Here is a 25,484-nt window from a genome sequence, read left to right on the forward strand (position 1 = left end):
TGCTGGCTCACTCCCCAAGTGGTGGCAATGGCCAGAGCTGGGACAATCCAAAGCCAGGAGCCAGGAGCTTCCCTCTGGTCTCACACATGGGTGTAGGGGTCCAAGCACTTAGGCCATCTTCTTCTTCTTTCTTAGGCCATAAGCAGAGAGCTGGATCAAAAGAGGAGCAGCTGGGACACGAACTGGTGCCCAAATGGGATGCTGGACCTACAGGCAGGGGCTTAGCCTACTACGCCACAGCACCGGCCCCAACCAATTTAAATTTTAATTTCTAATAGTTGGGCTTTAGGCTTTTACCTTAAATGCCATAGGTGCCCACCTACCCCATGCTGTCAGTCACCTGATGTACATTTTCTCATGCTCACAACTTGGAAAGATCTAAGTTACATGAGAGAGAGCCCTCATGGCACATTTGTAAACATGGACAGATAAAACACACACAAAAGCTGGATGGGATGCTCTGAGCAAAAGAGTTGCTATTTCTACTCAAAAGTAAGCAATGTAAGAGAGATTTCTGAGTTCCTACTAGATGACCTTAAGTTCCACAGGGTGAACCTGTTGTGAGGAAACAGCCCATCCCAATTTCCATCTGGCCAGTATGATTTCTGCCCGCCTTCTACCCCATCACAGCGCTTCAAGATCACAGATGTTATCTATTTCTAATGATAACAGGCCCAATTCACTTCTGCTTTGCACCCTACTAGCCCTTAAGTACCTTGGGGACAGTGACCACCTCCCTCTGTTCTATAATTCAGATTTAGTAGATAATCCTAGACTTAACAATTTTGTCAAAAGCATTATGATCATCTACCAAATCAGAAAAATTAGGTGGGTTAAAAGAATGATTTTTTAGGGGCTGACGCTGTGGCATAGGGGGTAAAGCCACCACCTGTGGCATCAGCATCCCACATGAGCGCCAATTCAATTCATGACTGCTCTGCTACCTACCCAGCTCCCTGCTAATGCACCTGGGAAAGCAGCAGAAGATGGCCCAAGTCCTTGGACCCCTGCACCCATGTGGGAGACCCAGAAGAACTTCCTGGCTCCTGGTTTTCTATCTGTCCAGCTCCAGCCATTGTGGCCATTTGGGGAGTGAACCAGCAGATGGAAGATTGATCTGTGTGTGTGTGTGTGTGTGTGTGTGTGTGTATGTGTGTACCTCTGCCTTTCAAATAAATAACTTTTTTTAAAAAAATAAAAGAACGTTTTGGAAGTTAGTTATGGAAAGAGTTGGCATAAGACAATACTGAACTCAACAGCAAAAAAAACAAAAATTGCCTAAACTCCAGGTATTATATAATAGCCTTTCTCTAACTACTAAATTGAAATAATTCATTCTACCTTCCACATTCTCATTGCATTTTGTAACTAATATGGCATTGAACAAAAAAATTATTTATAGCTATTTTTGCATCCTTGGATATTTTAGAACTTTTTCTTCACTTTTGCATTTCTCCTCAAAATGTAGCACACAGTAGGTCTCTACTGTACATGTTCATTAGAGCAGGACTTCATTTAGCCACATAGGATGCTACAGTTTGGGTGTCCCCCACAGGTCTACATGTTAAGGACTTGGTCTCCAACATCATATGTTAATGGTTAATGGATTAGAATGGAGACTAGATCCAGTAGGCGAGGCCTAGTGTGAAGTCTTCAGGTATTAGGGCCATGCCCTTGGAAGGTAGTTCTTGAGAGAGGGTTGACTACTAAAAGCTAAACTGGGCCTAGCAGCTCTGTTTCTGACTCACCATGTGATCCTTTCTCTGCACATGTTCTGCCACCAGATCAATGGGGTCAACCAATCTTAAGATTGTGAACCTCCAAAACTATGAGTTGAAATGTATCTTCTTCTTTCATAAGTAATCTTATCATGTATTTAGTTGCTGTGGTGACAGCTGACTATATATATATATATATATATATATATATATATATATATGGCCTTGATTAAAACATAGTTAACTGCACACTGACTGAAAGGTATTTCACACTGTTCCTAGAGTATGCTGAAATAATAAAGACACAATACACATCCATCACAAGTTTTGGAAGACTTAAGGCTCCACAATTAGGGTTTTAATCATTTTCCCTAGATACTAGGGAATCAGGGTATTCAAACGCTCACAGTTGTTAACAATGACAGTGCTCTACATTTGTAGGGTTGTTTTCCAAGTGTTAGCGTGAGTAGTACTTCAAACAACAATCCTTTAAGGGAGCCACTAGGATTCCCATTTACCCATGAAGACATGGGGGCTCTGAGTGTGGAAGACACTCGCCAAGTCTCTGATTCTAGAATCAAGTGCTGTTTTGTTCCAACACTGTGCCTGGATAGTCAGTGGGCATGGTCTGTAGTTTCTGTAAGACTGACGCATAAATCTCAAAGGGAAACTGGAAGGAAGAAAAGAAAAAAACTAGAGAAGGCTATAAGCACATTGCAACAAGAATCCACAGACCATTTTACTGAATTTTTAATGCTGGACATGAGTAACTTTCTTTCACAGACTCTTCAAAAGGAGCTGAGAATATCAAATGTGGGCAACAACTGCCAAAGATAAAATACCAAACCAGCAAACATCTCACTGCCCAAGAATCTAGAATCTTCCTTTGCTATGACTTCTGCCAAAACTGTGCTTGATATTGTCGAGCACGAAAATGTCCCTCTACAATTCTCCCTTTCACATCCCTTCCGGGTCTCTGGAACTAAAGACTGAGAGCCAACAAACTTCATCTGTTGAATGCAATTTTAAAACAATTTTAGACATCCTTCTTCTTTCAGAATTTTCACTTCAACTTTCTCCATCTCTACTACACAATCTTTCATACTTCTGACACAGTAAGAAGTGTACTTTCCCAGAGAGAAAAAAACGATGACCCAAAGTGATGACTACACACAGGGAGAAGGTAAGCCTTTTCTTAGGGCATGGGGACAAGGGGGTGGGGGTGGTTTATCAAGCAAAGAACTGGAATGCGCTGTAATTCCCAAATCAGAATATTCCTCATTTCTGTCATTCTACACAGGAGACTGCTATTAGCACATTATTTCTATTCATCCAAAATTAAAAAACTTAAAATTAGCTTATTAGAAACCAGAATAGGAATATATCAGATATAAGAACTAAGAATTAGGGGCATGAAATCTGGGGAGGATGTGCCAGCTTAGAAAATGGATGTGCGCTGTGGGTGCAAGGCCTCATTCATTTTCCTACAGGAAAGTAGGTACTCAAATTGCTCCTTCAGCAAAAACGTCAGAATTTCCTTCTAAAGAGTTAAGACTGCAGAAAATATGCAGCTTCCTATATTTTATTAACATGTTCACGAAACCAGCACAAAATCTACCAGTTAGAAAAGCAGTAGAAGATGGCCCAAGTTCTTGGGCCCCTGCACCCGTGTGGGGAGACCCAGAAGAAGCTCCTAGCTCCTGGCTTCGGGTCAGTTCAGCTCTGGCCATTGCAGCCATCTGCCTCTCTCTGCCTCTCTACAACTCTGCCTTTCAAATAAAGAAATAAATCTTTAAAAAGAAAATTAAGGCCGGTGCCACAGCTCGCTGGGCTAATCCTCTGCCTGCAGCACCAGTACTCTGGGTTCTAGTCCCGTTTGGGACGCTGGTTCTGTCCCAGTTGCTCCTCTTCCAGTCCAGCTCTCTGCTGTGGCCAGGAAAGGCAGTGGAGGATGGCCCAAGTGCCTGGGCCCTGCACCCGCATGGGAGACCAGGAGGAAGCACCTGGCTCCTGGCTTCGGATCAGCACAGCGCGCCAGCCGTGGAGGCCATTTGGGGGGTGAACCGGCAGAGGGAGGACCTTTCTCTCTGTCTAACTCTGCCTGTCTTAAAAAAAAAAAAAAAAAAAAAAGAAAGAAAGAAAGAAAGAAAGAAAGAAAGAAAGAAAGAAAGAAAGAAAAAAGAAAATTAAACCAACTTTAACACAATCTACTGGCAAAATGCCAGAAATGTACAAGTAAATATATTCAATTACTTATCTGTTCCAAAAAATGTGAATGAACACCCCTGACATACCAGGAGTTATTCCAGGCAGCAGGGATACCGGCAAGAACTAAGCAAACCCAGTTGTAGAACTGATATTCTGCTGGGAAAGACAGCCAATAATCAAGTAAATAAATAATAGGTCCACCGAGATAAAAGCAGATAAGCGATACAAGGAGCAGTGAGGCTAAAGTGATCAGGAAAGGTCCCTGCGATAAGGTGAACTCTGAGCAACGATCTGAAAGAAGCAAGGCACAACTGCTTCTCGGCCTTTTGGCCAAGACCAAGTGTAGAAACAAAGCCTAGCCACGTGGCTATTTATTTGCAGGACGGATGAAACAGCTCCAGGCAGAGGGAACAGCAAGTACAGGGGCTTGTAGGACAGTGCACGATGGCGTGTTCATGAATAGGCAAGAGGCTCTGTTGCAAAGAGTGAGCAAGATGAGTGACTGAGCTGACAGGAGAAAGGGGAGGGCAAGAGCGAACCACAGAAGGCACTGGAAAGACCCAGACTACTGTAAGGATGGCGGCACACCAAGGGGGAGGTGCTGAGCAAAGGAGCCACGTAAACTGACAGACACTGAAACGGACGGCACTGGCTGACATGTGGACCTGCGCTGGGAGGCCGCAGGCTGGCCACAGGGACGCCAGACAGGACAGATGACAGCAGACACAGTGACAGTGGGAGCGTGGATGTAGAAGAAGTACCCAAATCTGGACACATCTGAAGGCTGCACGTGGAGTGAAGGAGAAAGAGACAGGGAAGACTGCAAGACTTCTTGCCTGAGCAGCTAAAATAAGGACTTCTGATAAAGACCTCTCTGGAAACCAACAGACTGCTCTTATCCCACTGGAAGCCCACTTTGTCCCCGTGTCCCCAACACACGTCCGGAGTCCCCTCTCTGGCGACAGTCACCAGAGAACAGAGTGTCAGCAAACAGACTCTTCTTTAACAAAATAAATCTGGACAAAAAGGGGTTTAACTACTGATTTTTTTAGACAACAATAACCACATTGTCTTTCACTGCAACCTACAGCTGATAAGAAATGGGAAATGAAGCCCTGTTCTCATCCAGCACTTGGCAAATTCTCTGGAAAGTCCAAATCAAGGGTCTTTTCCACTTGCTCCCCTTGCAAAACTGCCATACTTCAACAACACCAGCAAACTAAAGGCTAGTGGCATTAAAAATAATCTTTGTGGGCCGGCGCCGCGGCTCACTAGGCTAATCCTCCGCCTAGCGGCGCCGGCACACCGGGTTCTAGTCCCGGTCGGGGCGCCGGATTCTGTCCCGGTTGCCCCTCTTCCAGGCCAGCCCTCTGCTGTGGCCCGGGAGTGCAGTGGAGGATGGCCCAGGTGCTTGGGCCCTGCACCCCATGGGAGACCAGGAAAAGCACCTGGCTCCTGGCTCCTGCCATCGGATCAGCGCGGTGCGCCGGCCGCATCGCGCTGGCCGCGGCGGCCATTGGAGGGTGAACCAACGGCAAAGGAAGACCTTTCTCTCTGTCTCTCTCTCTCACTGTCCACTCTGCCTGTCAAAAAAAATAAAAATAAAAAAATAAAAAAAAATAATCTTTGTGGTATAACTTGATCAAAAGACATGCACTAAAAAGATTAGGGAAGCAAACCAAGTTTGTGTAACTTACAGTTACATAAATTTACTGCTGTTTTTATAAAAACTGATGGACAGCCACTACCATCTTTATGTTGGCACACTGTACTGTGCTGTTACACTTGCCTCACAGAAATCAACTCCACGTATTTCTCCATTTTTTTCATTCTAGCTCTTCTATGTGACTTCATTGACTCCTACACAGAGGCATAGTGGTACTTATAGACAGGCTGATTTCCTCATAAAAGTCACGATTGAGGCCTGCGCTGTGGCATAGCAGGTAAAGCCACTGCCTGCAATGCTGGCATCCCATATGCATGCCAGTTTGAGTCCTAGCTGTTCCACTTCCTATCCAGCTCTCTGCTGTGGCCTAGGAGGGTAGAAGATGGCCCAAGTGCTTGGGTCCCTGCGCCCCTGTGGGAGATCCAGAGGAAACTCCTGGCTCCTGACTTCAGATTGATTCAGCTCAGCTCCAGCCACTACACTCTCTCCCTCCCTCCCTCCCTCCCTCCCTCCCTCTCTCTCTCTCCTGTAACTGTCTTCTAACAGCAATGCAAAATTAATCTGAATCACTTATCAAAATCCAGTATCGTCTTCAAAGGCTCTATTCCAAGGATACCTCCTATGATAGTTAAGCTTGTGTTTCAGTTTGGTTAGGCCACAAGAGTCTGTTATTGATTGGTCAAACATTATTCTAGATGTTTCTGTGAAGGTATTATTTTTACATGTGAGCAACATTAAAACTGGTAAACTCTGAATAAAGCAGATTATCTGCCACAATGTAGGTGGCCCTCATCCAAAGAGCTGAGGCCTTCATAAAATGACCACCCCAGAAGGAGAAGGAATCGACCTTTGGACTTGAACTGCAACTTTCCCTGGGTCATTAGCCTGCCCCCTATCCCGCAGATTTTGGATCTGCTAAGCCTCCACGACTGCCTGAGCCAATTCCTTAAAATAAACTTGTTCCCTATATACACAAAAACATGCAATTAGTTCTGCTTCTCCAGAGATTCCTGAACAGCACGCCTCTGCAAAGTTTCTCACCATTCTGCTCCTGAGAGGTATGTCCAGTTCCCATCCATCCCATACCACTCTGCTGTTCAAATACGCTTACGTGACAATCTAATCTTCCCAAATAGTCTAGAAACACCTTTGTAGGATAGGACTGACAACTTGAAACATTCTACCTACTGGACAAAGTGCCTTACACTTAGGAAATACTCAATAAATGTGTTGAATGAATGCCCAGAGTTGAGTCTGGGAGACAAAGGAGGTTTATAAGGCAGGAAGGAAAAAGGGAGAGGGAGATACTGCAAGTACTGGCAAAGAGAGAAGGAGTGAGAAGCCCAGAGTGACTGGAGACACTGAATGGGCCAGGCAGCACTGTGTAAGTAGGAGGCAGTAAGGAAAATGCAGTTTTGCAATGGTTCAATTTCAACGGCTAAGATATTGAAGACTTTTAGGAAAAGTTATTAAAGTGGTCTTTCAGAAAGATGCTTACAGTTGGTGTATATGCCACATTACAAAGAGAAGTGGTGCGGACACAAGTTAGGAGATCAAGTAACAGTAACGGGGTCATGTGCTAGGAAGCGTTCTATTTACTAACCAGCTGCATGCTCACAACGACCACTGTTCATGGAGAAACCGGGTCTTAGGAAGGACAAAGAGCTCACCCGGGGTCACAGAGGAAGCGAGTGGCAGAGGCTGAAATCAAACCCACGGGTGTCCAGCTCTAAAGCTGTGCCTTTTGCTACTGCCTTTGTTTCAGCTCACAAGGTGCAGAGTGGCCTGGAAAGGACCTAACTGGAAAGGCACACAGCAGAGGGATAAATGTGTGGCTTCTAGAGCAAATCACAGCTATAACGCATGCTCACTCTGACCTTGTGCAAGTTACTCAACCTCTCTGTGTCTTAGTTTCATAGTCTGTGAAGTCAGAGTAACACCACTATCTCAAGGAGCTGTTATAAAGACTTAATGAGTTGGGGCTGGTGCTGTGGCACAGTGGGTTAGACCACTGCCTGTGACACTGGCATCCTAAGAGTGCTGGTTCAAGTTCTGGCTGCTCCACTTGTGATCCAGCTCCCTTCTAATACAGCTGGGGAAGCAGCGGAAGATACTGCAAGTGCTTGGGCTCCTGCCACCCATGCAGGAGACCTGGATGGGGTTCCAGGCTCCTGGCTTCAGCGTGGCCCAGTGCCAGACGTTGTCTTCATCTGGGGAGTCAATCGATGAATGGAAAATCAATCTCTGTCTCTCCTTCTCTACTTGTAACTCTGCCTTTCAAATAAAATAAATGCATCTTAACAAGAATGAGCATATTCATCAAAGCCCTGTGCAACACTGTCCATAGAATGAGTACTAGAAATGTTCACAGCAGCACAATGCATAATGGCTCCCAACTGAAAACAATCCCAATGTCCTTCAAGCGTAGAATGGGTATGTTGCCATACGGTCCCATAATGGAATATTATGTGGCAATCAACTGTACACAGTATGGATACCTCTCAAAATGTTGATCAAAAAGCTGGTGATGTTCTGATTCTTGCTCTATGAACTGGTCACGTGGACATGTTCACTTTGGAAAGATTCAATGGCACTACATTTGACAAGCTTTGCAGTTGTCTGTGTTAAACTTCAACAACCAGTTTACCTTAAAAAAACGACTGTTGGCATGGGAGTGACAGTGTGACTCCAAGTAGGAACTTCTACCAAGGGGAAGAGCAGCTGAAGGATGGTGTAAGCGTAGGCTGTGGCACAGGAGGTCACTCAAGTGCAGGATGCCTGGCTTCTTCATTTGGCTCTGACCAATGATCATGAAAAGTGTTGAGACTGGTTTCTTTGAAGAGCTTTCCAACTTTATGACCTGTAATATCACTTACTACAAAACTCTGTGTTTCATAAGTGAAAACTGTAAAGGGGGGAGATCCACACAATTTCTAAATATGAGCACCCTTCATAATATTACACAAACACTACCTTGGACAAGTAAATAGCACTCATCTATTTTATTCCCCATGATCAAGAGCTAGATTGATCCTCCTCATTAATTTTAATGCTAACTAATTATATATACTGGGGTCATGGGTAAAAAGAAAAAAAATGCTTGAGTATTGTCACATGAGTATGTGTGTGCTCAGGCAAAATACAAGTATCACAGAGTAAATGTACAAACATCTACAAGTCAACCTTCTACAGATGTTCAAAACTCTGAATGGATTTCTAATTGCATTTTAGTTATAAGCACACAATACAATGAATTAGCCAATAATCATTTTAAATCTGAAAGGAGGGGCCAGTGCTGTGGCTTAGTAGGTTAAGCATCCACCTGTGGCACTGGCATCCCATATTGGCACCAATTCATGTCCTGGCTGCTCCTCTTTCAACCCAGCTCTCTGCCATGGCCTGGGAAATCAGTGGAAGATGGCCCAAGTGCTAGGGCCCTTGAACCTGCATGGGAAACCCAGAAGAAGCTCCTGGCTCCTGGCTTTGGATCCACTCAGCTCCTGCCGTTGCAGCCATTTGGAAAGCAAACCAGTGGATGGAAGACCTTTCTCTCTGTCTCTACCTCTGTCTATAGCTCTCTCAAATAAATAAATAATTTTTTTGTAAAAAATGCAACAAGGGATCATGATATACAGCACTGAAGGACCACACTTAAAACCAAGGGGACTCTGATTTCTTAGTTTTTTTTTTTTTTTTTAATAATTGTCACTCAACAAGAGCCCGTCATCTCCTTAAATAATCTTTCACTGGAATCTGTTTATCTTTTCAGATGACACCCTCTTCGAGTTACAAGTACTGTGAGATTAGCATCAGGTCAGCTTGGCCTGTCCAGTGCAGCCACCCTGGCTTCAGCGTCCTGAACAGCTGGTCGACCATCTGGGAAGCTCTGAGGCCAGGCCCACTTTCTCCTGCAGCCCTCAGCCTGCTCGGCACAGGACACATGGCCAGCTCCGGCACTCTGCTGCAGCTCTTCTTGTAGGCAGGGGTGGGAAATGAGTGCCGAACCTTCTTGGAAAACTTCAGAATGGTCACAGAGAAGGGGATTAAAAGATACATTTACTTTGCTACAACAAAATTGCAATCTGTGTGTTTTTTTTCATGAACATTTTGAAGAGTCCTATTATTGCACCTAATAGAATATACCTTTCAATTCCACTTTCCCATAAACATTTTGAAGTTCCCTTATATATGTTTATGACAACATAAAATTTGCTTAAACTATTTTTTGCAGCTCCACCTTTTGGAAGTGCTTGAGAGAATAAGGGTCAGACTTGAAGTTGTCTTCAATGATAGCAAACCCTTTGTCTTTAGAGGGGGATATTTCTGATTTTTGGAACTCATGAGTCCGTACCAAGACTATACTCCATAGAACAGTTAATAAAAAAGAGTCTATAATGACTTGAGTTTAATCATCAATTATGTACTAAGTCTTGTGGTAGCTTTGTAAAGTCTTGCTAAGCTGAACTACACTTCCCAGAATGCTCTTGCCACAGGTTTCTGATTACTGTGGGACAGAGAGAGTCATTAAGTGACTGACAGAGAGTAAGCATTCTTCAGCTGAAATGCTTGGGACTGGAAGTGTTCCAGAGTTTGGAGCTTCTCAGGTTTTGAGATATTTGCACAGACTTTACTGATTGAGCAGCGTGTGAGCACTGAAAAAAGTTTTAGATTTTTGAAATACTTTAGATTTCAGATTTTTGAATTACAGATGCTCAACCTGTACCAGCACAGTTTCCTGGAGGTTGCAGCAGTTTCTCATCACCTTCTACTATATCAAATAACGTGTTACTCCAATTCCTACGTGCTGAACACTGCGATAGGTGCTTTTAAAATTCCTTACAACAGCGATGCTTGTATCATCTCTGACTGTAAGTACAGACACTGGACTGTATGGCACGAGCTGGTGGAGCTGAATGTGAACCAAACACCTGAGAAGGATGTCTTCCGACTCCAGCATGTGTTCCTTCTGTTATAATGGAATTCTGTTTGTATACTGTGTTTATTTCCAGCTATTACTTTCCTTGAAAACCATTTCTTTGCCAAGTCTAACAATCCTTCAAACCACACAAGATCATTCTAGCAGATAAAGAACTTCCAGTCAAATTCCCCATCAGTACCCTCTTGACTCTCCAGCTTTCACAGTTGGTCATTTATTTAAAGGATGCAAACTAGGAGCCCTTTCAAGGTTTTCTCAGAATCTATGGGTTTCTCACTTGAGTCATCACTGCAAATCTCTCTCGTGCCTTCTTCAAAACATCTGTGCTGGTCAAACACATAAGTTCCTAACATGGTTTCACCTTCATGGTTTTCTATTCAAGTATCAAGTATCTCACTGGTATTTTACTTAAACTTACATCAGATTTGCTGGGCTTTGCTCTGAATAACGGTAACTCACTTCTGTGCTGGCAGGAAAAAACAGGCAAAGTATCTACTCACTCTCCCCAGCGGCAAGTCCAAGATTGACGGCTGACCTTGAACCAGAGTTCTGTGGCTGTAAACTGAACTGGGTTGCAACATGCCCGCTACGGTTACCCCATGCTTTGACAAAGGACACCAGAAAGCAGCATCACTGTTACACAGTCACACCTGGTAACCTGACACTCACGGACACCTTTCAACTGTTTATTTCCAATGTCTCAATTTCCCGCTCTTCTAAAGCACTTCAAGTCAGCTGAAAGCTTGGCACTTTCACTAGGTGCCCAGGGCTGGAGATCACTGATAAAAATGTTAAATAAAACCCATCTTACTTCCAATCTCTACAGAAAGCTCACTGCTTAAAGGACTCTATTCAAAGACGTGCTGGTTCCCCCCAACCCTTTGTGTCCTCTGTCTAAACGACTTCCTTCTCTTTGACCCAACTCATTCCTTCTGATTCAACAGTGTGTCTTAGCTGTCACAAGGCAGGGGAGGGGAGGACTGGCAAAGACCTTTAAAGTTTAAATAAATCCATCCATGTCCTCTCCCATTTCAGCATGCTTGATTCATCTAAAACCATTCCAGGACCGCCTGGAAGCCAGGCTTCTGTCACTAAGCAGCTGTAAATCGTGCGCAAAGTCTCTTGATGGCTCTGGTTCTCTGTTCTTCCATCTGCAAAATAAAGCCACTGGCCTCTGTAATCTGGAGGGTTTCAAAATGTAATCTGTCTTAATAGAAGGCAAACTGTTCTTTCTCAATTAGGTAGTGTTTACAAATTGGGTGACATTTTGGGGGGACTATGAAGCACTTGGTACCCTTGCCGTGGATGCACTTTTTATGGGTAATCAGAAATGAGACACAAATTGAAAGCAATAAAGAGAGGAAATCCGACAAACTCGAGCCGATCTCTGTAACAGAAAGTACAGGCACACATAATCTAGTACCATGGAAAGATTCTAACACAGAAAAAAGGTTCAAAACAAGGACTTAGGGGAGCACACACTCTCATACCCAGCTCAGCCATCTGCAGTCTCTGGTCAGGCAGCTGAAATATTAAAACAGTTGGATACTGAGTGGCATCAAATCACCCAGGCCATTGAGGAGGTATGGGCTGCCCCATTTAGAGGCATTTCAAATTGCATGGAAAGAGTAAGTACCTGATGCCACAACCCCAATATCTACAAGCTCAGCTAGGTCACATATGAAGGAATAAACGTTGTCAACCACAGCTCTACAGGGAGCTGGGAACTGGGCCAAGCTAGATAGTGCATTTCTACCTGTAAAGCACCTGAACTCAACTCAATTCTTTCCAAAATGACCCTCGTGAAACAAACGCACCTGGACACCAGCACTGGCCCTCCTAGTCCCGGTTTATAACCTCTGATTTCACTAGTACTTCGGGCCCCTGGATTTCTTTGCCAACAGTTTAATGGAAACCAAACTTCCTGTTACTACAATAAGCGGGTGAGAGGAGGTATGCATGGATATATTTCTCTGGCAAAGTAATATAAAAGATTTAAATCATGACTGAAATCTCCACTTGTTTAGAAAAAAAGTCGTCTTACTTAAAAAACATGAATTTCGGCCGGCGCTGTGGCTCACTAGGCTAATCCTCCGCCTGCGGTGCCGGCACCCCGGGTTCTAGTCCCGGTCGGGGCACCGGGTTCTGTCCTGGTTGCCCCTCTTACAGTCCAGCTCTCTGCTGTGAATCGGGAAGGCAGTGGAGGATGACCCAAGTGCTTGGGCCCTGCACCCGCATGGGAGACCAGGAGGAAGCACCTGGCTCCTGGATTCGGATCGGTGCAGCGCGCTGGCCGTAGCGGCCATCTGGGGGGTGAACCAATGGAAGGAAGACCTTTCTCTCTGTCTCTCTCTCTCTCTTTTTCCTGTCTAACTCTGCCTATAAAAAACAACAACAACAACATGAATTTCTGAGACTCGTAATAGTGCCCACTCCATTGGGTTCTAGTAAGAGCTAAAAAGGCCATCACTTATAAAACACAGTGCCTTCACATAAATGCTCATCACAATCATCAGTACTACTATGAAATTCCAAGGATGGAATGCACACTACACTCTTCCACAGAACCTCACAGAAGTCTTACATTCTCAGTCTGGGAAGTTCAGAGGTCGCAGATTCTGTACTTCCTACATCCTGTCTGCTCGGATGCAGTGAGTCTCTTTCATGTGGATACAGAGCATGTATCACTTCTCTTCTCTCTCCCTATCCACTCCACCTCAACTTAATGCCTGGACACTGACATTCCGGAAAAAAGGGTGGCAAGGGGGTCTAAAACATCTACCCTCTGTGCCTACCCCAAGATCTTTTAAAATCTATTTTTGAAATTAGCATGCCATTCCCATTCCCACTCATCATAATGATGCCTCTACAAATCTTAGGAATCCTTTATAAGGAGGCGATGTCTTTAAAAAATCCAGGGGCTAGTGCTGTGGCACAGCGGATTAAGTCATTGTCTGCAGTGCAGGCTCCCCATGTAGTTTGAGTCCCGGCTGCTCCACTTCTGATCCAACTCCCTGCTAACACCTGGGAAAGCAGTGGAGGATGGCTGAAGTGCTTAGGCCCCCACACCCACATGGGAGACCCAGAAGAAGCTCCTGACTCCAGGCTTCAACTTAGCCCAGCCCTGGCTACTGCAGCCATTGGGGAGTGAACCAGTGGATGATCTCTCTCGCACGTGCATGTGTACTCTGTGTGACTTTCAAATAGCATGTGTACTCTCTGTGACTTTCAAGTAAATAAATAAAATCTTAAAAAATCCCAAAAGCATAGCTTGCATGCTTCAACAAAAAAAACACTGCTTCCTTTGCTCTGTTTGTTCTTCCCCTCTCTCCATCTCTTGTGAGAAGTAAACACCCCAGTGGCCATCCTTATATTCTACTCAGCCTTTGAAAAAAACAATGTTTCAAATTAACCCATGCTGCATTACAAACCTTTATTCCATGGGTTTAACACTGCATCTCCTCAGTCTTAGAACGCAGCACTAACCAGGAACATTTGGAATCAATGAATGAACCTCTGAAAATCAGAGACTTCATGAAAGACAAGATCAGTTCCCTTAAGAAAATGTTGTTTTCAAAACAGCTTAACATAAATACCACATTTGTGTTTGCTTTTGAGAAGTTTCAAATAGACTATAAAATATTAACATGCACACATTAACCAAATGGTAATAACCATGGGCACTTTAAATTAAGCAAAGGTTCCTGGGAGGTGTGCTTTCCTAATGGTTAAGCATACAGCCAAGCATTACTTACTTCATAAAGAGAGCAAATCAAACTTTTCAGGTGCATTAAAGAATGCTAACCATATGAAGATCCCTTTCGAAATACAAATGATGCTATTTATTCCCTTTTGAAATTCTGATGTTCTCTTATTATAGGGTACCTACAATGAATAATAAATTATGTGAAGTGATATTACTGAAGAACATTATTTTACAATTTTTTCTCTATACCCTTAAGGGAAAAAATATCAGAAACATTTAGTAGAAGATGGCCCAAGTCCTTGGGCCCCTGCACCCACGTGGGAGACCCAAAAGAAGCTCCTGGCTCCTGGCTTCGGATCAGCTCAGCTCTTACCACTGTGACCATTTGGGGAGAGAACCAGCAGGTGGAAGACCTCTCTCTCTCTATCTCTGTCTCTCCCCTCTCTATAAGTCTGCCTCTCAAATAAATTTTTTTAAAAAATCATATATTATATTAACCACACAGAATGTTTGAGATTAGACCCTAGTATAAATTGCATTTTAAAATATCTGAACTATCTGTAGAAACAATCGCATTCTCAGTAACACAGAGAGAGAACAAGATCCCATTCACTAGCTGGAGCTGGCCAGGAGGAAGACTTGCCAGTCTCAGCAAATTATATGATCCATGGGAAATTTATGCTGAGTTTCAAATCTGACTTGAAGGGAGTCCCTATTCCCCAGCCCACAAGCAAACTTTAAATATCCATTAAAGTGACATTTCAAAATCATAAAAGAACTAAAAGAACCAGAGGAACAAAATAAAGGATGCTGTAAAAGGAAATGGAAGCCCTACCATAATTAGAGCGTTTCAAGGAGACACTTTAAACACTGGTTGAACAGTAACTTGCTTACAATCGCACACAAGGCAGCCACAGGAGTCTAAGAGGGAAAAGCATTGGTATTTACAAGTAAGGAAAGGTGAAGAAAGCTTTTGTAAGGTCACTGGAACGACTTCCTGAAATGTAATTAAACACACTCTCCCCCAAAACACCACTTGGCTCCTTATGGGAACACAGGACTTCCCCTAATCTGGCTATCCCATATATATGCCACAGACCCTAATGTGTGATTAGAAGAAAAGTCTCTGTTATAGCCTAAAAATGTAAGAACCTAACTCCTGTGCCACTCATCATCACCAAAAACTGCACTTACGCTCCGCAGGGCGCCTACACTGCTGAACGGCAGTTTTAAATGTGGGCATTTTTCTCCGGCTGGCTGACAGACAGCTGGTCCAGTCATTTCTTCCCAGAGGGGAGCTGCCTATAACTTTGAAGAAGGCCCCACACAAGTCCATACGTGGATGAGGTATTTTTAAAACCTTTCTGGTAATGGCGGCCAGGAAGCATGGCCTGGCACTGGGCTAGCAGAGAGCCTGTGGCGCAGGATTTTGGAGAGTTGGTGATGCAAATAACGGCCCTAAGAGCAGGGGCCTTCAGCAGCCATGACACATGGAAAACACACAAGGGGCTCCCACTAGACAGAGAGTTGTGATGCAGATAAGAAGGTAGCTAGCAAGGAGGAGCTGAGGTCGCCAGCCCCTCCCTGCAACCCAAGCTGTACCACCCAAATCCTTAACCCGTGTCCGTGCGGCTTTAAAACTGTATCTTTCACAAAGCTGCTGCTTAGAACCAGCACTGGCCCAAAACTGTCCTAGAGAGTTGCCTACTATACACATTCTCAAAGACCTTGGGCTCACTATAAAGTTACTATAACAAAATTATCATGGCTGACATTCCCACTCCCATTGTGTACCTGATGCCACGACACTTGCAAAATTTCTCCAAAAAGGCAAGGAGATGGACAGTACTTAGCCCCGCCCCCAAACTCTGTTCCTTATTAGTCGATTAAGCCCTGCCCAGATACTTCCCCTTAAGTCTCCAGCAAAGCAGCTCTCTCTAAAGCATGCCCACACTCCTTGTTGAGTATATATTTTCATCGTACATGCAAATAAATCCAGCTTCTCCATTGATCTTTATTTACATGTCATCCTTGAATTCCTTCTTGTGTCAGAGACAAGAACTGGGGCCCAGTCATCATAATACAACACTTGGAACTTGCCCGACAGACCTAGAGTCTCCTCCAGATGTACACAGTGGACTAAGACTGTTGGCCACAGTGGTAGTTGCACTATGCTATTTCTGCAGAGTGCTCACCACTAAAAGAGTGAACAGCCCAACCAAAGAGGTAAGCTACAGGCATGTCCTGGGAGCAGAGGAACTGTCACCTGATCTCATTAGATAAGGGTCCTTGCATTGTGTAGTAGTAATGCAAAGACCAAGGTGTCTGGTAAAAAGAAAAAAAAAAAGAAAAAGAAAAATGACCCAGAATTAAAAATTTTAAAAAACACACATGAACTCATTAACTTATTAAACACTGAAGCCTAAATTCACTCTTCAAAAATTATTTTTTCGAGTTTTCTCCTTAGTATTAAAGAAAATGACAGTGGGACTTCCTCGCTCGAGGAAGACTTGGAAGAAACGCCAGACCTAAACTAAAAGCAGCAATCCTGGCTGTGGTTTTCTGGCTTCCCCTGGCTGTTATTAAGTATCCTTCTGTTTGACTAAGAATTTCTCCACCTCTTGCTGATCTTTTTTCTTTCTGGATCCAGAAAAATCTAAAAGCCATGTGTTTATAATGAGCCTGTTGCTATGCAAATCATTAAAACACATTACAAAAATCTTCCCTTTGAGTCAGGAGGAGAATATAATGGGGGGGGGGGGGTGAGCAGAGATGAACTGCTAGCAACAGTCCCTTGGCTGAACAACAACAAAAAAAACTGGCTAACAGTAATATGAGAAAGAAAGCAGAATGGAAAAAAGCTGTGGTGGTCCCGTCCCTTGAGTCATTTTAACAGAACGGAGAATACTGCCATTTCGAATGCCCTGCAGTAATACATCTTGCAGTTTGGAGTGGGGTTAACAAACTCAGCGGTTCTTAATCTCCTTAAATCCTATGGTTGCATGACTCATCCCCCATCTGTCTACTACTGTGTCCTCTTCACCAATTTTTTTCACACTTCTGTAATAATACGAGGGATTTTTCCCCCTTTTATTTCTACTCCTGTGTGAATTCTTTTTGCACCTTTTGTCTTCTTATTCAATTATTGCCTTAAGAGAGCAGCGGACTTGCACACACTGAAGAGTGTATTAGCAGGTCCCTGCTCTGAAGAAGAGATCTGTTCCTGAAAAGTCACAGCAGCAGATGAGACGAGACCTAGAATGCCAGAGGGATGTCAGGAAAGCAGTGCTTCTCTATTTTCCATTTGGACTTGAGAATTTTACCAGTCAGTCGCCTTACTAAACACTTTGCAATCAACACCATGCTCTCATTTTTTGCTGTATTGTTCCTGCAAATTTTCATGGGTGGGACTGTCTGGGGACAAGACAGGAGATAAGCATCTCTTAGGTATATCTTCTTCTACAAGTGTGTGTGTGTGTGTGTGTGTGTGTTCTCATATACATTAAACAACCTAGCATATGAATTCCAGACTCTCTATGCAGAGAGAAACATGGCGAGTGCTATGGAACCTGTTTTATTCTCAGACAGAACAGCCAAACCAAGGCAAACATGTGTTGGGTGAAAACAAGTTTGGTTGGCTCCAGACAAAGGCTTATTTTTCAAGCACAGATGGCTGAATGGTTGCCTCCTCCAAAGGGCTGCCCGCAAATGAAAGGCAGATTTCTATTTCTAATCTATGCAAATGCCTTACTCTGCGGAGCATCACAAAGACTGAGTGCTTTGTGTCAGACACCGCAGATCCCAGGTGCTCTCAGCGATGCCAAAGCCCTTCCCCACCTGGAACTCAGGTAACAGTGGCTGACTGGTGAGTTAATCATTAACCTGCTCCTAATGAATGTTGTTGAGGCCTCTTGTGAAACATTCCCCTGGAATCCTGCCCCACCACCGTGGCTTCCCTTGGCTGCTCTGCCTGGGAGGCAGTTTCAAGATCCAGTTCGGACCTCAGATGCTTCTAGAAACCCCAAAGAAGGGTCAAATTCCCCAAACTGAGTTAGTGGCATTCTTCCCCTGAGTTCAGCTCATCTCTTCATCTCTAACACCAAACTCAGAAAACTTTAAAAATGGTACTCTGTCCAAGCCAGGTGTTCTTCAGTCCCTTACAGCCCCAGAGTCTTCCTGAACTCCACCTGGGACCCTGTTGAGAATATTCATAACTCTTATTCTTTTTCTTTGCTTTCTCCTCTTCTCAGCTTTCATTCCTTTATCTACAACACTGTTTTCTCTTTATTCCTCTCTTTCCAGCTTAAGCTTTTCATTGGCTCTGACAACCATTGGTACACTCCAGTTTTAGGGCCCCTCGAGGGCAACAAAAATTTCTGCAATGAGGGGAGACAGTGGAAGCCTCACGAACTCCTCACGCCAACCCAACTCCTAACTTTAAGCACCCTTTGCCATAAAAGGAAGATTAGACCTGAACTCTACATAGTCTAATTCCAATGTTTAAATCTAAAATTGTCCTTCAAACTTTTAAATCTTTTCTTGTTGGCTTTTCTGATCAAATGAGAGTAACAGTTTCAAAAATCTGTGTTGGACAGGGGAAGCAGTCCTTACAGCAGACTCCTAGAATGACAATCACTTTAAATAACACTCTGACCTCAGAATCAGGCTTCCTGGTCTGGATGCAAATCTCGTGAGAGCATTTTAAGCATCAAAAGCCAAGAAACTATGGCAAAAAATGTTCTACATGAAGGATCTCTGTGAGTGAGACTCCAGCGGAAAGAAGTGGCCAAAGAAGGAGGTACTTTTCTCTAAAGGGAGGAGAGAAACTTTCAATTTGCTTATGGCCTTATCTAAATACTGACAGAGTGTGTGGATTCCCAAGCAGCTCATGTCAAGAGCCTTGGGTGGTCACTGATGTCACACATAAGAGTGTTAATTGTTAAATTAACAACAGGAGTCACTGTGCGCTAACTTCCCATGCAGGACCTCTATTCTCAATGCGTTGTATTATGAGAGTTAACTGTAAAACTAGCTCTCAAAAAGTTCTTTGTTATGTGTGTGTGTGTGTGTGTGTGCAAATTGTGGAAATCTTTACTTAACATAGAGTTGGTCTTCTGTGTACAAAGTTAATTGAAAATGAATCTTAATGGAGAATGGGACTGGGAAGGGGAGAGGGGTGGGAGTGTGGGTGAGAGGGCGGGTATGGTGGAAAGAAGAATAACTACATTCCTAAAGTTGTACTTATGAAATTTGTAGTCCTTAAAAAATAAACTAATAAATTAATTAACCCCAAAAAAAGTCTGTGCTGGAAAATACTTCTTTCTCTCCTAATGAAACTATCTTAAATGAATCAGGCTATTTAAGCAATAAGAAATACTAAAGTAAAAGCAAAGAAGTCCTTTCTAATCCCCATGCTCCATCACCCCCACTGTAACTTCTTAGTCTATACTTCAATTTTTGAGATTTAAACACTTTTGTTTCAGTGTATGACTGTATTTCTGTCTTGTGTTTCCACTTTTATATGGCTTTAGTTATCAAAAGTTACGGTGTTATGTTGAGCCAAATTGCCAAAGCCTTCCCATTCCTTGAACTTCACTTATCGTAGGCCCTCATTCTGTGCACCAGGGTAACAAAGAATCCCCTCCTCACAAAGCAGTCTCCAAATATCTAAAGGCAGCGCCTGTGTCCCTTGCAAAGACCTCATTTTTCCAAGCTTAAATAATCCTTTTTCTTTAATTTCAGACAAGCACAATTTCTGAGTCCCACACCATTGTATCAGCTCTCCCTCAACAACAGGCCTTGTAAGTTTACCTAGAGTAACAACACTCCATCTTCCCTACAACCTGAACTTTTCTCTTTTTTTAATATTTATTTATTTATTTGAAAGGCAGAGAGAGAGAGAGAGATCTTCCACCCACTGGTTCAGGCCAGGAGCTTCATCTGGGTCTCCCACATGGGTACAGGGACCCAAGGACCTGAGCCATCTTTTGCTGCTTTGTCAGGCGCATTAGCAGGGAGGTAGTAGTCCAACTACTGGAGTAGTTGGGACTCAAACTAGGACCATATGGAATGCCAGCACTGCAGGCAGTGGCTTTACCCACTACACCACAGCGCCGGCTCCAGAACTTTTCCCAGTGTCCAGTACTTTACAGCCACTGCTTCACCCTTGTTACTCATTGCCTTGCACTTAATGACCCGAAAGCCAAGAATGAACAGCTATGTATCAACCAAATGCTGCATTCCCAGCATTGCGTGAAGTACCCAAGGATTCCGAAGTCAGTGGGAACCTTCTCAGTCTAAGGCGTTAATACTTCCTTGTATACAACAGTAAACATCCAAGTGCTTCAAATGAAAATCACATGAAACACTGAAAACTAGGATTTCTACAACTGAAAAAGAGTTAATATAGCTTCTGTCTGCACATATGCACCTGTGTAACAACTTCTGATGGGAGCGGGGGGGGGGGGGGACACAACCAGAAACAATCAGCTAAAAATGTATACAGAAATTTCAACTGCATTCTTATTTCAGAAATTTAAACTCTAAAACTCTACACGAGTGATCAGCGAGCAGACAGTGCTCCTCCTTCTAAGCATGTCACTGGCTGAGCTGCCCAAGCTCTCTGAGTGCCATGGCCCAATTAAAAGGTGCAAAGAGGAGGAGAATGTATGTTATTCCCTTTCCTACTGGAAATACCCATTGGATGGGGAGACTCACCAGGTATTGTAATGGAAAACTAGTGATGAGTGAACTGTACAACACAGAGATGGACGTGGTTTCATTCACTGAGTCACAGACTATCAGAACTTTGTGAACTCATCAATTCTCTGGTTTTACAGATGAGAGGGGAAACTCTCATTTCAAAGGTACAGCAGGGTGGGAGCCGTACCCTGGTCTCCTCTCTCCTATGGCCTTCCTGTCTCCTCTTATTTAAGTTGGGACAACCAAAACTCTGCCTTCTCAACATTTTCCTCCTTCACTTTAGGTACCCTCACTATCTCAAATCCAAAGTCTGCTACTTCATTCTGTTTGGAGACATTCAAGGAAGCAAGTGGACAGAACATTCCTGGGTGGTTTCTTTCTTTCTAAATTCTAGCATTTTAATATTACTCCATCTCCAACTGATACTTCATGACTGTGAGACTCTTGACTGGCTCAGTATCACTACTGCCTTACTGGCTACACAGATTCCACCGAAATGGGAAAGCTGCAAAGCTACAAGGAAACAGTTCCCAACTACCCCACCCTCTCCGCACTACACACAGACACACCCCTCCCTCAACCAGCTCATCTGCTTCAGTGGAAGGCTCACAGTTAGTCCACACCTGCAGATGGAATGCAGGGGGGTGGGGACTGCACCTACCTTGTGGCCTCTTGCTGAAGCCATGACACATTTGGCACATAGAACATGACTCCGAAGAATAGCAGAGGCTCATTAGCAAATTTGTCCAGATGTTTCTTCAGGGGTTTCTCCAGCTCCACCCATCGTGCTTGCTGGCTCTTGCTGAGAAACCAAAGGCCGAAGTAATGCGTCTAGATGAAAGGATAAAATAGCATCAGTTCATTCTCACCGCAAGCACCCCAAGACCACACAGCAAACAGCATCCTAGTGTTTCTGGTTCCCCGGCCCCTACACAAGGATCTAGCTTTACTATCTTTGGGATAATTTAAAAAGAAAAATCACTGTATCCACAACACTAGACCCACACCATGCCATACCCAACACTCAGTAGTCCTACCCCCTGCTAATGTCTACGCATGTGGGCCCTGATGCATCTACATCAGGTAAAGGGAGTTGTGTGTGCAGGGTGAGGATGGAGCTGACCTGCTCCTAACATCGGAAGGCCGGCTTTGCTCTGTGCCTTCTGAATGCCTCATGCTGTCACATGCAACAAGCTGGCAAGGGCCAACACAGTTCTCACACCTGCTGCAAAGAAACGTACTACTGACCCCCTAAGACAAAACGTTCTGCCAGCTGAACGCCTCTGTTCTACAGAGTGTTTTCATGCAGTACCAGATTTCAACAGGAAACTTATTTACTCTTTTGGAGTTTTAATGAAGCACTTTAAAATCGCCCTCCACCACGTTATTATACATGAGCTGCCGCAAATCTCTCCTGGTATCAAGCTCAGAGATTGGAAGGATCTCCTCTTCACAGCTGCCACAGGAGCCCCTGATGGCTGCTCTTGGCAAATTATGGTGGGATTTGATAGATGAAAGTGAGAGTCTCACTCTCAGACTTGAAGCTTCAACCAGTTCAGTTTTGAACAACATGCTAAATGATTAAAACAGGTACTTTTATGCACCCAATCCCATCTTTATATTAATTCATGCTTGGGATTTCAGGATTAGCACAACAATCATAGAAAAAAAACACATCATTGCTTTTGAAGATTCTTTTATATTTCAATTATAGCCTAGGATGGTTTACAGCACCCCTGGGAACCTGCCTTCAAAAGAACGTCAGCACTACAATGTTTAATTTCCAAAGATATTCTTACATTGATGTTCCTACTCCAACTGCTGTAACCCGGATCAACCCGGGCCTTGACCCAGAGGCGCTGATGAAGCCGGGACTCGAATGCCCCAGAAAACTAGAGGCATGCCTGCCCACACGAAGCTGCATACCCAACGCTCTCATGCATGTTTTAAATGGATTTATTTGCAGGTGGGGGCAACAATTTGATCGGTTTTTCTCCATGAAGTTCCAACAAGGGACAAGTTCACATGAGAAATCTGTGTATTTCTCAAATATTTCTATCAACTTCGAACAAACTGGCTTGAGTGAATTGACAATATTGTGCATTTCCTGGCTTCAGTGAGCCCACCAGTCGTTCCGATGTGAGTGAAGAAATTGAGGAAATGTGGTTGAAGGGAAAGAAAACAGGCTTTGGTGCTAAGTCACCTCCCAGCTTTGGTGCTCACGGGTCTCAGTAACTTCACACTGAGCCCCCTCGACTGTCAGAGCTCTCTCATCTGTAAAATGGGATGATGAACACAACGTTCACCCACAGGGTGTAAGAGGACGTCTGTCAGCCACGCCTGTGGTAAGCGGGTGCTCACAGATGTCACTGCTGCTGTGGGAGTTACCATGCCAGTGTCATCACTAGCACATGACAGCAAGCAAACCCCAAGAGTCTCTGTCAGCAGGGCTGGCATCTCTATACAGCACAGAATTAGGACACAAAGGTTATCTGGAAGCAAACCAGAAAAACGCAGACAAAAGTAGAAGCTGGACCATCTATAAATAAAATAAAAATTTCAAAGGTATAAGAAAAACTAATCACAAAGCAGTACCTCACGGAAGATCTTCTAGCGAGTCTCATTTACCAGTATTTACGGGGTCCCCAGACACACTCTGACGCTCTCCTGCAGGTCTATGATACAGGCTTAGGCTAACCTTAAAATGAGGTAATGTGGGTACTTATTTTAGCAAACTTAACTGAGAAGGCTCCAAGGCAGGTCTACGTTACACCGAATTCCTCCAGGGAGCACAGCACTGCCAATGAGCATCCCACCGTATCTGGGATGACTAGCACTTAGGCTGCATGGATCAATGAGTTATATGTAAACTGTGATTGCCGTGTTGTTGTCAGTATGGATAAGGAAGGAAGAGCAAGCTCCACAACTGCTTACCTAGCTAACCCTGACGTGTTATCTCTCACTAACTGTCATTTTGACATCTGGGGGATATTTTTATGGTTCATACTCAAATCATAATATTTGCCCAAATTAGTAACACTCAAATTATAAAGGGGTCACATTAACATCTACACTTTTTGACAACTAACTTTGCAAAAAAAACAATTAAAAATGTTATTGCCTCTGTGCCTTGAAGGCTAGTAGTTTAAATTTCCTTTTCACATTCCCACCCATACAGATACTTAAACACAACCTGACATCCCTCCGCACAAAACATACATAGAGAAAGAATGGGGTACACACACTTCCATACACATGCATGCATACAACAGATGTGCACACACATACATGTTGAAAAGGAGTATACTGAAGTACAACAGAAATCACAGAAGTATCTTGAATGACAGTTAACATTACACAGTGCTAAAGTAGACTGCAAACCACCTCGAATGGGAAAGCCTAATCTGTGGCATCAGATTATAGATTGCTACAATATAGCATTTTCCAGAGGACATAGTATTACAGAGTGACTCTCCATGCAGTTACAACTACTCAAGAAATGGGGTTTCCAGCCCAGGGCAGAACTAAGAGAGGTAATCGAGAGGGCACATCCATCCTAATTTTAGAGGGGCTGAGTCCGGTCGTCCAGCAGGAAGGAGAAACCATTCCTGAGCTCGTTGCCATCCCCACACCGGATTATGAATCCATCCCCAAAGCAGTTTTCTTGTTGAGCTCTACCCTTGCTCTGTGGTGTAAAGTTACTGAACTCCAAGTTCCTACACTGCCCTGCCCAAGCACACAACGCAGCCCACACTCACTCTGCCGCATCTACACGGTGCCATGCAGGAAGCAGAAATCGGAGCCTGAAGTCTCACGGCATCTAACATGTGCACCCGTCAACTTCCTGTGCACTGTCCAAGGAACCATTAATTCTGTGGAGACCAGCCGAGACCACGCTGGGCCTCTTCCTAACTGATCTACCAACTGAAACTGTGGCTTGGTTCTGGAAGCCAAGCCTCACTGCTAAACACTGCCACATGAAGAGAAGGTGGTAGATGATTCCAAGCAGAATGCAGTGCCTGCATGACCCATGACATGCATCATGTGAGTAAACAGCCAATTGTCAGCCAGGCCCATCTAATGCTCACAGCTCTGGGGCCATAGGTTCTGCAACGAGTTTATTGCAATGATGAGAAAAGACGGCTGATAACTAGTTTCCAGAGAGAGGAGCCACCTCTTTGAACCAATTACTGAGGCCACACCACAGTGAAACAGTATAGGGAGAGCCAAAGTAAAATGTCATTTTTTAATGTGAATAGTTTCCTGACTTCCTTGGTTTGGGACTTTACATTTTAACAGAGGAGGCACAAATGTAGGCTGCACTCAAAAATCCATTAGTTTCTTCTTTGGCAAATTGGTGTACAAATATTTTAGTTTTAAAGTGCTACTGTCTGGATATTATGAAAAGATACTTGGGGGCTGGCACTGTGGCGTAGCAGGTAAGGCTATTGCCTGAAGTGCCAGCATTCCATATGTGTGCCAGTTGAGAGTGCTGGCTGCTCCGCTTCCGATCCCCCTCTCTGCTAGAAGACGGCCCAGTCCTGGGCC

At 44.0% G+C, this 25,484-nt stretch overlaps 1 protein-coding gene across 1 annotated transcript in view; it reads right to left on the reverse strand.

Annotated features, from left to right (window-relative positions):
- The window catches only part of PTPN14 (protein tyrosine phosphatase non-receptor type 14), a 193,136-nt gene that overhangs the window by 79,315 nt on the left and 88,337 nt on the right, over positions 1-25,484 (reverse strand). The window contains exon 3 of the mRNA XM_002717512.6: positions 21,598-21,767. Coding sequence (XP_002717558.4) covers positions 21,598-21,767 — 170 coding nt within the window. The remainder of the gene's footprint in view (positions 1-21,597; positions 21,768-25,484) is intronic.

Source organism: Oryctolagus cuniculus, chromosome 13, assembly GCF_051225735.1.
Source record: "Oryctolagus cuniculus isolate XC-2025 breed Fujian yellow rabbit chromosome 13, ASM5122573v1, whole genome shotgun sequence".
Taxonomy (NCBI): Eukaryota; Metazoa; Chordata; class Mammalia; order Lagomorpha; family Leporidae; genus Oryctolagus; species Oryctolagus cuniculus.